This window comes from Grammomys surdaster, unplaced genomic scaffold (assembly GCF_004785775.1).
Source record: "Grammomys surdaster isolate TR1022 unplaced genomic scaffold, NIH_TR_1.0 217, whole genome shotgun sequence".
Classification (NCBI taxonomy): Eukaryota; Metazoa; Chordata; class Mammalia; order Rodentia; family Muridae; genus Grammomys; species Grammomys surdaster.
The window spans coordinates 3330660-3345247 of NW_021604662.1; the positions used below are offsets into that span (position 1 = coordinate 3330660).

The following is a 14588-nucleotide window of genomic DNA, read 5'->3' on the forward strand; positions in this document are numbered from 1 at the left end:
TAGAGGAGTTTGCTAGGTGAGACTGGTCAAAAAAGCTTTAGATTTTTATATCAAAGCACGAACGTTGTCTTTGTTATATATTTTTATATATCTTCATAAGAAAAAGATGGAAAGAATGGGAGCTGGGATTACCTTGTTGTAGACACTTTGTCATTGTGCTCCATCAGAGGATAAGGATTGTTAAGAGTTTTCTGTCTGGGAAATGACACTGTCAGGGAGTAAATAAAAAGCAGCTAACTTGGGGGATATTATCTGAAATGATTCTTTTCTTTTGAGTAGTGGGTATTTAATATGACGTTTGACTAAGAAGCCATGGAATTTATAGGAAAATTTATTTTGTGTTTTCAAGTGAGAAGGAACAAGGAAATAAACCTCATCTAAAGTTTCAGTTTGGAGAAAATTGTCACAATGTATACAGTGTACTTCAGGCCAAGAACTCATGAACCTGATTTACATACAATCAAGGTTTCATTTTTGAGCAAGGGAAGATTTGTGGGGTTGCATGGGGTCTCCTGGTAGCCCTCTTCAGGGTGTTATACTTTGTGCTGCTTTGAACTCTTTATCAAGCTGATGTTTTCCACATCTTGTTAGAGATCTTTGTTTCTTTGCCAGGCTTTAAAAATGTAGAGAAGAGAGCTCTTTAAATTACCCGAGGCAGGGTTGAGACAGTTGAGAGTAGACATTGTTTATACCTGGTTAGAACTGGCTGTCAGCTAGGATGGCTTTCCTCTCCTGACGTCCTTGACTTTGTGTTTAACAGTTGTGGGAACTCTTTTAAATTGTATGTATGTATGTATGTATGTATGTATGTATGTATGTATTTTGTGTGTGTGCACACACACGTATTTGCATGTATGCATGTAGGTTGGTATGACGGTCAGAGGGACAACTTTGCAGAGTTAGTCTCTGCTTCCACATTTACATTGCTTCCAGAGATCAAACTTTTTTTCAAGTTATCAGGCATGGCTGCAAGCCCTTTACCTGCAGAGAAATCTTTTTTTTTTTTTAAATAATATTATTAATGTGAAATAGCTTTCTGAGTGAGATTAGTCAAAGTCACCAGGCTCCCTTTACTCTCTTCAGCCCACCTAGGGGTGGAAGAGGCTTCCCCTCAGTCTTGTTCATCAGCTGTCTGGGTTTTTCCTAACCAGGCCATTATGTAGTATGAAAAATACCTCTGGCATGCCTAACATTCTGAAAGATGAATTTATTCACCGGAAAGATGAAGTGGTTAAACCTGGAGATGTTAGGATTAAAGGAATTTGTCAGAAATTACTTTGGTTCTGGAGCAGTTTACAGATTTGTGTGTGTGTGTGTGTCTGTGTGTGTGTGTCTGTGTGTATGTCTGTGTGTGTAGGTATGTTGTGAGTGTGTTTCTGAAGAAGTTTTCTTCACTTGTTAGCAGATTGTGGCTGTACTATTGGAAGCAGGTGAGAGGAGACTGGGAACTGAGCAGATGTTGTATGTTCCAGCATTATTGACCCATATGCATAGTTGTACATAGTACCAATTCATTGTTGGCTGTGCAGTGTGTTCTCATTGATTTAGGATTACATTCACCAAGCCCCTTTTTTCCTTGTCATTTAGTGCCCTCTGGTGGTAGGTTCTGCTATATTCACCCTATCAGAAATACTTGATTATTTTCAAAAGCATGGAATGAGAAGTGTCATTTTGTCAGCTTTTCAGTAATTATTGCTTTAGAGAAACAGCTCCTAAATCCTATTGCCACTAGTAAATAATTGTTAGTGTAGTACTCTGTTTCTGGGACCACAGAACAGCCCACTTACTTGTGTCAAAGGGTGAAAGGGACATTTTGGAGAGAGTTCCAGCAGTTACCACTGTAGCTCAGTAGCATCTACTTCAATCATCAGCAAGGGTACAAGTCTCATTGTATTCCCACTGGGATATCTATCTGGATGCTGTTTGCCAACCTGGCCCAAATCAGGAGGATCTCAGCTAAATCCACAGGAAATATGACTGCCAGATATCTGATCTTGACTCTTAAGAGAGAAATGAAACAGAGAATAACAAGAATATCTTAATGAAATGAGGGTTTAAGAAGGACAGGGAAAGGAAAATGCAGTGCTTGAAACTTTATTCAAAAGCATAACAGCTATGGGAGGACATAATCGGGACTATTCAGGGCCCTTCAAGATGGATTCTGCACTAGATAATGGAACTTGTAACTGCAGTAATGCCTGTGTGGTTTTGCACATCTTCAGTGATATGTACTGAAAAGTGTCTCTATCGATCCCATTTTCTCCTTCAAGTTTTCATTAGGAAAAAATAATTTTAAAACATGCCAGAAAGGTCTTTTTTTTTCCTTTTAAGAGAAATGATTTTGTACAAGCGTTGCAACTTTGTAGACTATCATGATTGTAAATGTTCAAGTTTTGGATTGTTATACACCTTTAAAGAATCTGTTTGGAACAAACACATGGGTACATTTTTTTTCCTTGTACATGTGAGTGTAGGTACTGGGCAATGAGATCCAGATATTTCCCTAGAGCTGGAATTATCAGCAGTGGCAAGTCACTAGTCAGAAACCAAACTTGAGTCTTCTGAAGGAATACACTCTAAGCACTGACCCATCTCTCTTGTCCCTTATGGCCTTCTGTATATTTTCCATCTCAGGTCCTTTTGTAAGGCAGTGTTCTTCAAAGGCTCATTCCTGTCTATTCCTCTCCAGATTACCACCTATAGTTCGAGGAGGGGCCATTGACAGATACTGGCCCACAGCTGATGGGCGCCTGGTTGAGTATGACATAGATGAAGTGGTGTATGATGAAGATTCACCCTATCAGAACATTAAAATTCTACACTCAAAGCAGTTTGGAAATATTCTCATCCTCAGCGGGGATGTTAGTAAGTATTCCACTCCTACCCTGATTGCTTAACAGGGTGGCGATGTGTTGGTGGCCACTGCTTTCCTGACAAATGCCGTTGTCTGGATTTGTCTGAGCTTAACTCTGACACTGCTAACTTTGAAGATTCACTTAATTAATTATATGAACCCGTGGTTTGTCTGGATTTTTGTTTAAACTTTGTCTTGAAATAGATTTTTATTTGATAGATAGTTGGATTGTTTTTCAGTAGAAAGTACAGTTGCTTGTTTAAAATCGGCATTTTAGTATGGAAAAATTTTAACTGAAGTACACAGACTACTGAAGTGAGCCCACAGGTACACACCATAGAACACTGATAATACCAGTGAGTTCATCTAACCTTACTTCATTTTGTTTGTAATATTATCTTGAAAGGAGCTCCCGGGTGGTATATCTTGTCATCTTTAAAGGTATCCTTTTTTTTTTTTAAATTACTCAGACTATCTGCACATTCTCAAGATTGTATTTTCTTTTTTTTTTTTAATTTTTTTTTTTTTTTTTTTTTTTTTTTTTTTTTTTTTGTTTTTGGTTTTTGGAGACAGGGTTTCTCTGTGTAGCCCTGGCTGTCCTGGAACTCACTCTGTAGACCAGGCTGGCTTCAAACTCAGAAATCCGCCTGCCTCTGCCTCCCAAGTGCTGGGATTAAAGGCGTGCACCACCACTCCCCAGCCTTAAAGATTTATTTATTTATTTTATATGGGTACTATTGCTCTCTTCAGACTCACCAGGAGAGAGTATCAGATCCCATTACATATGGTTGTGAGCCACCATGTGGTTGCTGGGAATTGAACTCCAGACCTCTGGAAGAGCAGTTAGTGCTCTTAACTGCTGAGCCATCTCTCCAGCTCCAAGATTGTATTTTCAATCTAAGTAACTTAGTTCTTTTTTTGTCCTGTATGTCAGATTCATTAAATTAGTGAAAACTGCTCAATCCAAAAAAATTACACAGTTTTTAAAAGTTGGAAAATTTTAATCGCAAGCTAGATTCTAGCAGGTTGAGTCATTTATATATTTGGTTAGAGTCATCATTTGGGTCTCTTTTTTTCCTCTCTAGATTTGGCAGAGAGTGACTTGGCATATACCCGGGCCATCATGGGCAATGGTAAAGAAGACTACACTGGCAAAGATGTACTGATTCTAGGAGGTGGAGATGGAGGCATATTATGTGAAATTGTCAAACTGAAACCAAAGATGGTCACTATGGTAGAGATATCCTTTACTGTGTAAGAGAACAACTTCAGTGACTAGAGACATGGCTCAGGGCACTTCTGCTTTTAATAGAGGACATAGTTTTGTTTCAGGTATTTACTTGGTGACCAACAATTGTCTGCAACTCTAGTTTCAGTGTACCTTGTGCCACTTTTAGCTTTCTCTCAGGCAGTAGGCATGTGTGTGGTGCATATTCATAACAGCATGCACACACATACTTACAAAGTTTTTAAAAAATGAGAAAAAGCATATGGTAGGTAGATAGATAGATAGATAGATAGATAGAGATAAAAAGGTAAATGAATTTCTTTGGTCCTTCTTCCTTTGGCATTTTCAGACTCCTGTATTTCCACAGACTCAAGGCAGGCATGTTACATTGACTTTGAACAAACGTTTGAATTTACAACTAGTAGCCTTGTATGTATGTGTCTGCCAGTAGAGAAGAGACAATAATATAATTGTGAATTAGAGAGCATCCTTGTTGGGTGTCCCATTTGCTGCTTAATAATTATCAAACTGGCTTGCCTAAGCAACTTCATGGGGAAAAAAAATCTAGTTTAACTTGAACATCCTTAGTGTAAAAATAAAGTCACCATAACATCCATCTTTTAACTTTATGATCCTCAGATGGCTACAGTAAAACCTTTGCTTGTCTGAACCTCTATATTTTAGAGAAGACTTACTCTTTCAGAATGCTTTGGTACACTCAAATTCTCCTTAACCTGTTTCGGACATTGACCAAATGGTAATTGATGGATGTAAGAAATACATGCGGAGAACATGTGGAGATGTCTTAGACAATCTTAAAGGAGATTGCTATCAGGTAATTATGTTTTCTTGGTAGCATACTTTTAAATGAACTGAAAATAGAATTAAATAAGTGACCAATTAGACCTGTACCTTTTGCTGTAATTGGTTCAGAAAATAGTCTCTGTGTGAATTCAGTATCTATTCATATTTAGAGTAGACAGTATACAGATATTGAAAGAAGCCCCCAGTATAGTTTTCATCAGGTTACTTTTGTTATTGAGGATTAAATTTGGCCATTCTGTATGCTAGGCACCCACTACCACTGAGTGATCTACATTAATTCTGATATAAAAGATGTCATGTACTTTTAAAATGATGTGGAATCTACCACCTTCTGTTGCTACTCTGAATAATGTCTTAAAGTCTTGGTCTTTCAGACAGAATTTAGATTTTTAATTGGTAGGTGTAGTTGATTAAAATGTTGCAAATAAGCAGTTTGTTTCTGTCCTAAATTGTATTGTGCTTGAAAGTTGCCAGCTACTCCGATGTGTGCAGATGCATATATTTCATTGTCATAGACATGAGAGCTTGTTAGAGCAAGATGCCCAAGCAAATACTTAATTGAACAGAATCTGAAATGTGCATCTCCAGATTTATAAGCAATTTGGAAGAGTGTTGTACTTTGGGATGTCTATTATCTTCTTTCTTTCTTCCCTAATGTATGCACATTTAAATTTGAGTTTGTTACATGCATGCTAATTTGGAGCAGGAGTTCTATCCACCTTAAAATGCATATTGGTTGGTTCATGGGCCAAAGGGCAAGAAAGATTAAAATGAGTGTATCTTGTTCCGTAGCTTTAAAGGGGAGGGTGGAATTGAGCTCTGCAGAATTTGGGCTGAACTTGACACTAAATTCAAAGTTACCATGGCTGACAAAGAATGGGCCAGACCCCTTGCCTGCTGCACTTAATCCCCACTCCCCATAACTAGCAGATCTTTTTATATTGAGAAGAGCTGAACCTCAGAGTTTAAAGGGAATATATTCCAGGTTGTAGGGTAGAAGGGGTGCAGAATTCTGTCACCTTGTTGTGTGGATTTCTTGTAAAGATTAATGAGTGACCAGAGCCATAAACCTGGAGCAGCAGGACAATCTAGACGTTAGTAGGGGTATGGTGGGAATGGGAGATATGACTATTAGGTCACATGCACGTGGTCTGATGAGCCCCCTGTGACAGATGTGGGCAGCAAGGGTAAAAGGCTGTATTTCATGGGACTTTTGGTGTGCAGTTGCATGCACTGAAAGAATTTGTGACTAATAGTGTTAAAGCCTCCTGGTATAATCATATATTGTTTCTACTCAAAGGCTCTTGAGGGTGGCAGTGTTTAGTGTTTAAGAGCAACCACCGGGGGGAGCCTGGAATTTTTATTTTATTTTTTCTTTCCTTCCCTGCCCTCTCCCTCTTCCTCTCCCTCTCTCCCTCTCCTTCTTCCTCCTCTCCCTGTCTCTCTTCCCCCTCTCTTCCTTCCTTCCTTCCTTCCTTCCTTCCTTCCTTCCTTCCTTCCTTCCTTCCTTCTTTCTTTAGATTTATTTATTTATTTACTTATTTTATGTATGTGAGTACACCATTGCTGTCTTCAGACACACCAGAAGAGGACATCGGACCCCGTTACAGATGGTTGTGAGCCACCATATGGTTGCTGGGAATTGAACTCAGGACCTCTGGAAGAGCAGTCAGCGCTCTTAACTGCTGAGCCATCTCCCCAGCCCTCCCTCCCTCCCTCCCTCCCTCCCTCCCTCCCTCCCTCCCTCCCTCCCTCCCCTCCCCTCCCCCCTCCCTGCCTCCCCCTCCCTCCCTCCCCCCACCCTCTCCCCTCCTCCTCCTTCCCCCCCTCCCCCCCCCTCTCTCTCTCCTGAGAATTCTGAAGCTCTCAAGCAGAGTAGGAGCCTTGTCTGGGAGAACACAGACCCACCTGAGCAAGACATTAAAATGTTTTCAGAAAGGCAGAGGGTTTTGCATTATGTTTAAACAATTGCTCAGGTTAACATTTGTTTCATGAAACAAACAAACCAAAACATTTCTTTTATAATAAGGACAGTAAACTTAATACTGAATTAAAGTTACTATGTCAAGAAAACTAAGGATGGATTTATCTGTATATATGCACACATTTTGTTAATGTGCATACATACAAAATGATCAAGTAAGTTAAATTTAGTAACTTGTTTTTAAATCTATTATACTCAAATAGGATTTAGCTTAGAAAATTAAAGGTGAGAATTTTAAGAAATCTGTTATTAGACAACTGAGATGGCTTACTGGGTAAAGGCAGTTGCCTCCAAGCCTGATGATCTTAGTTTAATCACTAAAACTCACCGATGGAAGGAGAGAACAAATGATAAAGTAATAGGAGTAAGCCACAAAAAGTCATTTTCATTGGAAGTAGGAACCACATTATGAGTGCTGTGTATCTGAGATTATCATTAATTTTGAAGCCACTAATATAGTAAGATAGGAAGATGGAAGTCATAAAAATAATGGTTAGAAAAATTCAAGAAATTTATCATGACACTCTCTTGGACTTCTGAGAAATTGGTTCAGTGATTAAAGATTTAAGTGATTTAGGAGAGATTAATTTTTTCCCCTCGGCTGAATTTATCCCTCCCGTTTGAAAGGAAATTGGGAGATGTATGACAGGAAATCCTGCTCAAAGTAATCTGCTAAATACTTAGAAATAAACTTAGCAAGAGGTGTTATGAGGCTGATGTGCACTGTGGGAAGATTTTACTGAGATATGAAATGAAAAGTAGGTGGAGAGGCATGGTCTATTTTGTACATGGTGCTAGCAGAACAGTTTCAGTGGCTTCTCATCCTAATTCTCATCAGAACCCCAAGGGAGTAAGACCAACTGATGTTGCTTTTATTAAAATGAGTGTCTAATAGTAGCCAAGAGAACCTCAGAGAATAATCATCATGGAGAGAGACTTCCTTCTTATTGCTAATTTGCTACAGGCTCTATAGTCAACACACTCCTAACATATGATCTAATATACATTTTATTTCACTTGGGTTAAGATTTAGTAAGTGAAAGTGTCTTAACTGGGCCATCTGCTTGCTTGAGAACTGAATCAACTAATGCTAGAAACCATTGAAAGAGAAAGTTCAGTAAACTTAAGCCCTAGATAAAAAGATATAAAAGAAAAATTGCTTTTTAAATTGGGAACTGAGAGTTTTAATATGATTATACTTATAGAGGAATATTGAAGACAAGAGTAGAACATGGAGTAATTTACTGTCCATGGTCAGAATGATGTACATGGTTTAAATTTTAGTAAAGAAAATGTGTCTATTGTGAGAATTTCGGTTTTTTTTTGTTGTTGTTGTTTTTTCGAGACAGGGTTTCTCTGTGTAGCCCTGGCTGTCCTGGAACTCACTCTGTAGACCAGGCTGGCCTGGAACTCAGAAATCCACCTGCCTCTGCCTCTGCCTCTGCCTCCCAAGTGCTGGGATTAAAGGCGTGCACCACCACTGCCTGGCTATTGTGAGAATTTCAAGTGAGCTTTTCTATAGTGTTGGTATCAAGCCCTGACCTTAGTCTTTGAAACAGTTTTTTCTGTTAACAGACAGAGATGAAGGTGTCTTTGTTCATGGGCCTTGTTCTATGGCTTTAAAACCTAGCTTGCATTTTCCCTTTATAAGTGCTTGATGACACCCATTTCTGTTGACTGATCTTGTTCTCTCTCAAAGGTTCTTATAGAAGACTGTATTCCAGTACTGAAGAGGTACGCCAAAGAAGGGAGAGAGTTTGATTATGTGATTAATGATTTGACAGCTGTCCCTATCTCTACATCTCCAGAAGAAGGTAGATTGTGTTTTATATTTTTAACACTTTTATGTGTGTGTACGCGTGTGCGCGTGTGTGCCATATGTATTTTATGTATATGAGCACACTGTAGCTGTTTTCAGACACACCAGAAGACGGCATCGAATCCCATTATAGATGGTTGTGAGCCACCATGTGGTTGCTGGGAATTGAACTCAGAACCTCTGGAAGAGCACTCAGAGCTGTTAACCACCGAGCCATCTCTCCTGCCCTTGAATGTCTTCTTAAATTACATTTCCCTTTATTTTTTTGAGAAAAAGTTTCCTACTGAGGCTAGAACTTTAATCAAGTAGGGATTACTGTCTCTACTTCCTCATAGCTGGGAATGCATAGGCACATTACCATGCCCAGCTAATATGTAGGTGGTAGTGATTAAAATTCAGATTCTCATGCTTTCATGGAAATCACTGTCTTAGTTTGGGTTTTATTGCTGTGAAGACACACCATAACCAAGGTAACTCTTATAAAGAAAAACATTTAGTCGGGGCTGACTTACTGTTTCAGAGGTTCAGTCTATTGTCATCGTGGGAAATATGGCAGTGTACAGGCAGACATGGTGTTGGACAAGCCAAGAGAGTTTGAGCATATTTAAGACACCTCAAAGCATGCTTCTAGAGTGACACTTCCTCCAACAAGGCCACACCTCCTAATAGTGCCACTCCCTCCAGGCCAAGCATACATGGGTGTATGGGGGCCATACCTATTCAAACCACCACAGCCACATTCCCCATCAAGTCTTCTTCTCAGCTCCTCTTCTCTTATTTGGCAAAAATAGTTGAACTAGGATCAATACTAGAAAGGTAGGGGATTCTAATGTGGCTTTCTTTTCTGCTACTACTATGAATACACAACTTATACTGCAAAAGGTGTAAGAGTTTGTTCTGGAACGAAATATGAGCAGCCATGGTCAGGGAACATGGATTCAGGTTAGTGTAAGTACTATATTCCAGTGTGGTGACAGTGTCATGGTTTTATAGTTGTAGAAAGTCACAAATCAAGGATTTTTCACATGCATTGGTGGCCACATTAGGTGGGTTACAGTAAAGCAGGGCTAACTCTGCTGTAGAATTTGGAAACTGTCTGGAGACATTCTAGTTTTGGCATTGGTTGAAGCTAGATTGTTCCTCCTTCAGGCAGCTTCTTCTTTTTTTATTTTTTCAAAAAAATAATTTGAGCTCTGCCTTTGTGAGCAGTCTTTGTTTATCTGAGAGTGATACTGGGGATGGAACCCAGGATCTCCTTCAGACGAACAAGGTTTTCACCACTGAGCTACACTCCGAGACCCCTATGTTAAGTCTTTATTTGGTGGTTTGATAACTGTTCTAAATAGATGTGCACTTGATTTTGACCTTGGTGTTTGTACTGGTGTGTGCACAAACCTGCTATATGATTGTACATTATTATTCATGAACAAACTTTCAAGTTCATGCTTCTTTAGATATTTTTTGTATTTTATTCTTATTTTTTTCAGTTTGAATGGCATGTAGTACAGGGTGACCTCAAACCTACTACGTAGCCAAAGATGGTCTTCAACTCCTGATCCTCTTACCCACCCCTACAAAGTGCCAGGATGATGGGCATGTTCCAACACACTGGAATCTTTTTATTACTATGAGTGAATATTTGATACATGCAAAACATGTTTATGAAACTTAATATTTTCTACATCCAGATTCCACATGGGAGTTTCTCAGACTGATTCTTGACCTGTCAATGAAGGTTCTGAAACAGGATGGAAAATACTTCACACAGGTAGGCCACTCAGTCTCCACCCTCTCTTCCTGGACTGTCAATAAGAATCAATAGTGGTATATTTATCTGCATGTTCTTGAATTTCACATATGGCAAGAGAACAACAATATTTTTGAATTGTATTTGTTCAAGCACAGAAGACAAGATTCTTCTGTTTTGTTGGCTCTAGCTGTAGTATGAGATTGCACCAGCAGGTGGAGACACAGACTGTGGTTCCTTGTTGTGTTTTGTTTTTGTTTTTCCCCTCCCTTCCCCTCATTCATTAGGTACATCTCTAAGGAATAAGCCTTAGCAGCACACTCTTGAGAAGCAGCTTTGCCACATCAGAGTAATGTGAGCTGCAGATACCACATAGAAGCAAATTGTTGCTTTATAGTTCTTTTCATTCTTTGGGGTATAAGTTTGTCTCTATAAAATAGATAGATACAAAAGAATATTGTATTTATTCCTAAAGTGACAAAAGGCCACTAATTGTTAATCCAGTCTCATTACTTGGTACAGAAAGTACTTAATTAATAGCCATGTTTAGCTCTTACACTCTGGTCTCTGAATTCTTCTGAGTTTTCTTCAGAATATTCCTCAGGAATACAGAATCTCTAACCATACCCCCTTTTTAAAGTAAGTTTATCATTTTGATTATCGACCATCATAAGCAGAATTCTCTTCCCTGTCCTGTGTCCATAATCCCTATAACCTAAAAGGACTTTATCTTACAACCAATTTTATATATTATATCAATTTCTCAGTAATTCACTTCATTAAAATGTTTTAATTTTGCTAAATAGTCTGTGCTACTTTTATTTTAAAAGATTTATTTTTATTTACGTGTATGTGTTTCTGTGGGTATGCACATTTAAGTGCTGTTGCCTGCAGAGGCCAGAGGTTTCAGATCTTCATAGAGCTAGAGTTACAGGTGGTTATGAGACTCCTGAACTGGGTCCTGGGAACAGAGCTCCATTCCGCTGGGAGAGCAGCGAGTGATTTGAACTGCTGAGACATCTCTTTAACCCTGGTATAATTTAATGTAAATTTTTTTTAGTAAATCATAATTACTCATTTCCTCCTTTCATCCCACTTCTCTCATGTAACCCCCCACTTGCTTTCTCTCAAGTTCATGGTCTCGCTTTCTTTGTTGTTAGATACATACTTATCTAACATACACAGAGATAACATACTTAGATATTCACACATATAAATAAATACAACTTGCTCAGACTGTATGTTACTTGCATATATATGTTTTCAGGACTGAGCATTTGTTATTGGATAACAAATTGGTGTGTTCTTACCTATGTAAGACTGTTTTCCACTTTCATCATTTCTTAGTTATTTGTAGTTCTTTGTTTAGAATTGGGGCCCCATGAGATGCCCCCTTCCCCACTATCATGTCTATTAGTGGATCCTCATTCAGATGCTGTTTCAGCAGCCATATTATTGAGGTATCATGTGTGACACAATGTCACAACACATTTCTTGTTTGTCTTTCTCTTAAAATCATTCTACACCTTTCATTTTGTGATATTCCCTGAACTTTAGGTTCAGGAGCTTCATTGTAGATGTATTAATTAGGCTAGTGTAAATTTTTAACTTGAATTTAATTTTCTACTGATCTATCAAAACATAGAAAATTATCATTCAAAGAGTTAACCATGTGATATTTACCTACATGTATACATTATCTAATGTTTAATCAGGTTTAGTACATGTATTCTCTTACAAGTACATCAATGTGTTTGTGGAGAAAACATTCAGCTTCTGTCTTGTAACATTTTGAAGTGTACACTGTACAATCATTAGTCATAGTCACTCTATGCTGTGTAATTTCATGGCACTGTTATGTTACTGTTACTTATGACCCATTGGTGAGCTGCTTTTAATGATTATCAGTATATTTAAATATCTAGAGCAGGTAGAGGTCTTTTTTTTTTCCCAGAGGAAGTGTTTATCTGCACACTCTAGTTATTCTGGCTATTTCATGGGATCTGAGAATAATGCTGGAGTGAACATAGAATACCGAATACCGAGACATCTAAGCTCCAGCTTGTCCTGTTTTCCTTCTCTTCCCACTGCTTGCAAAGCCTGTGCACACTTGATAGCTTAAAACAGGGTATACACACAATTCCAAGTGTGTTTGCCTGTTGTGTTTGCAATTTCTTAATAAACAGCCATACCTGTTTGGTTTGTGCTCCAGCAGCTGTGAGGATTGCCAAGGAGGCCTCACTGTCTGTGCTGTCTAAAATGTGATCTGTCTGGCCCTTTACACAGGAAGTTTACAGGCCTCTGTTTCATATAGGATGTTGATGGTGAAATCTGCTCAAACAAACAAGGCAGTGCAGATTCAGTGACTTGGGCTTTGGGGAGTATATATACTGTAGAACTCCCTCTCAATTTCCACAACTAGAAGAAAGTCTCATGCAGTTTAATTGAGGAAACATATGAGGCTCTACAACCAAATAGAGACTTGCCAGGACTTGCTGAGGGCATTGTCACAAAGTTGAGTCAATTACTGTAAGCAGTCTGGAACCTCACTGTGCTTTATTATGTGCAGCAGAGGGGAGAGAAGTTAGCTAGTCTTTGTAGGACGTTTCTGCTTGGTAGGCAAGCAGTCTCGGTTGCAGACATCCAGGAGGAAGAAGTTGTTGCTAATTTTGTACATTGATCAGTCACTAGCACTCAGACCCTTGAGGGAAGATGTTTCTGTCTCTCTGAATCTTACCTGGCTTTCCATTCTCGTGAGAGCAAGGCATGCCCATGTCAACAATACTCATTCACCCTGAACTTCACTCATGTGGAGCTTCCTTTGCTCCAGTACAGAGACTGAAAAGAGCTGGGCATGGTGGCATCTGCCTATAATCCCAACTATGTGGGAGGCCGAGGCAAGGGGATTTAAGTATGGAACCTCTGGGAAACAGTCAGTTTAGAATAGATGAGAGATGGCATTGGAAAGTGTAGTAGTTTTGTTCTTTGCCTGCTATGGGGAACTCCTGTCTTAGTGTGGGCAACTAGTGGATGTGCTCCAGGAGAATACAGCATGTGCAAATACTAATGACTCAGACTTTGACAATGTGTTTTTATGAACTGTTTCTTTCTTAACCCCCAGACCACAAGTCCAACACTGTGTTCTTTGTTAACAATTATTCAGAAGTCATCATTGCATTATTTCTGTCTTCTTATTCACTATAATTGGAGATAGAAAGTGATATTGTTTTGTGATACCCTTGGGATTTATCTTGTGATTGTTGACTATATGTGTCACACACTGAAATGCACATGGGCTAAGGAGCCTTTCAGGAAACCATAGTCACCATCATTCATTCATTCATTCATTCATTCATTCATTCATTTTTATGGTAACTTCCTGCATGTTAGTGTTCTACTTAGACTATGACAATGTTTTTGTAGCTGCTTGGTGACACGCTCAGGTGATAACTGTTGATTCCTGCCTCCCTCTTCTGCTCTTGGCTGGAATGTGTGGCAGAAAAATAGAGAAGGCGAATGATGGGATGGGGATGTTACGTGGTGTTTTGCAAAAACTGAATGTTCCCACCACTCTTTGTGTCACAGTGGCAAATTTGTGACATCACTGGTATCACCCTGGGGATTTGAAGGCAGTCATGTTATGTCACAGAACTTGGGAGTGTGCATTTTTGAGAGTAGAAGTAAGGTCCTGGGACTTGACCACCTACCTTCTGTCTCTAAACCCCTAATTAAAAAAATGGACTGTCTGGTACATACAAAAATGGGCATGTAACACACACGGAAACTACAGTGAAAAATGGAGCAAACTCTTGACCATTTCCATAACATTGAACTGTTCATTATCCGTACCCTTCAGACATCTATAATCACACTGAAACTTACTGCTATCTGGAAGTATTCTACCATTAGTGTCATTTGAAGTATTTCTTGATTTTTGTTTTTAAATTTTATTTTTCAAATTATATATGTGTGAGTGTGGGTGCCTGTGGAGTCCAGAAGAGGATATTGAATTCCCTGGAGCTGGAGTTACAAGTATTTATGAGCTTCCTGGCATTTGTGAGTGTGGGAACCTGAACTCTGGGGTCTTCTGTCCTCCCAGTGTGTGTTCTTAACCACTGAGTTGTGTCTCCA

General features: G+C 39.0%; 1 protein-coding gene across 1 annotated transcript in view; it reads left to right on the forward strand.

The window, feature by feature from the left end:
* Nucleotides 1-14588, forward strand: part of Sms (spermine synthase) — a 44800-nt gene that overhangs the window by 26463 nt on the left and 3749 nt on the right. The window contains exons 5-9 of the mRNA XM_028772709.1: nt 2690-2865; nt 3940-4094; nt 4828-4917; nt 8591-8705; nt 10399-10478. Coding sequence (XP_028628542.1) covers nt 2690-2865; nt 3940-4094; nt 4828-4917; nt 8591-8705; nt 10399-10478 — 616 coding nt within the window. The remainder of the gene's footprint in view (nt 1-2689; nt 2866-3939; nt 4095-4827; nt 4918-8590; nt 8706-10398; nt 10479-14588) is intronic.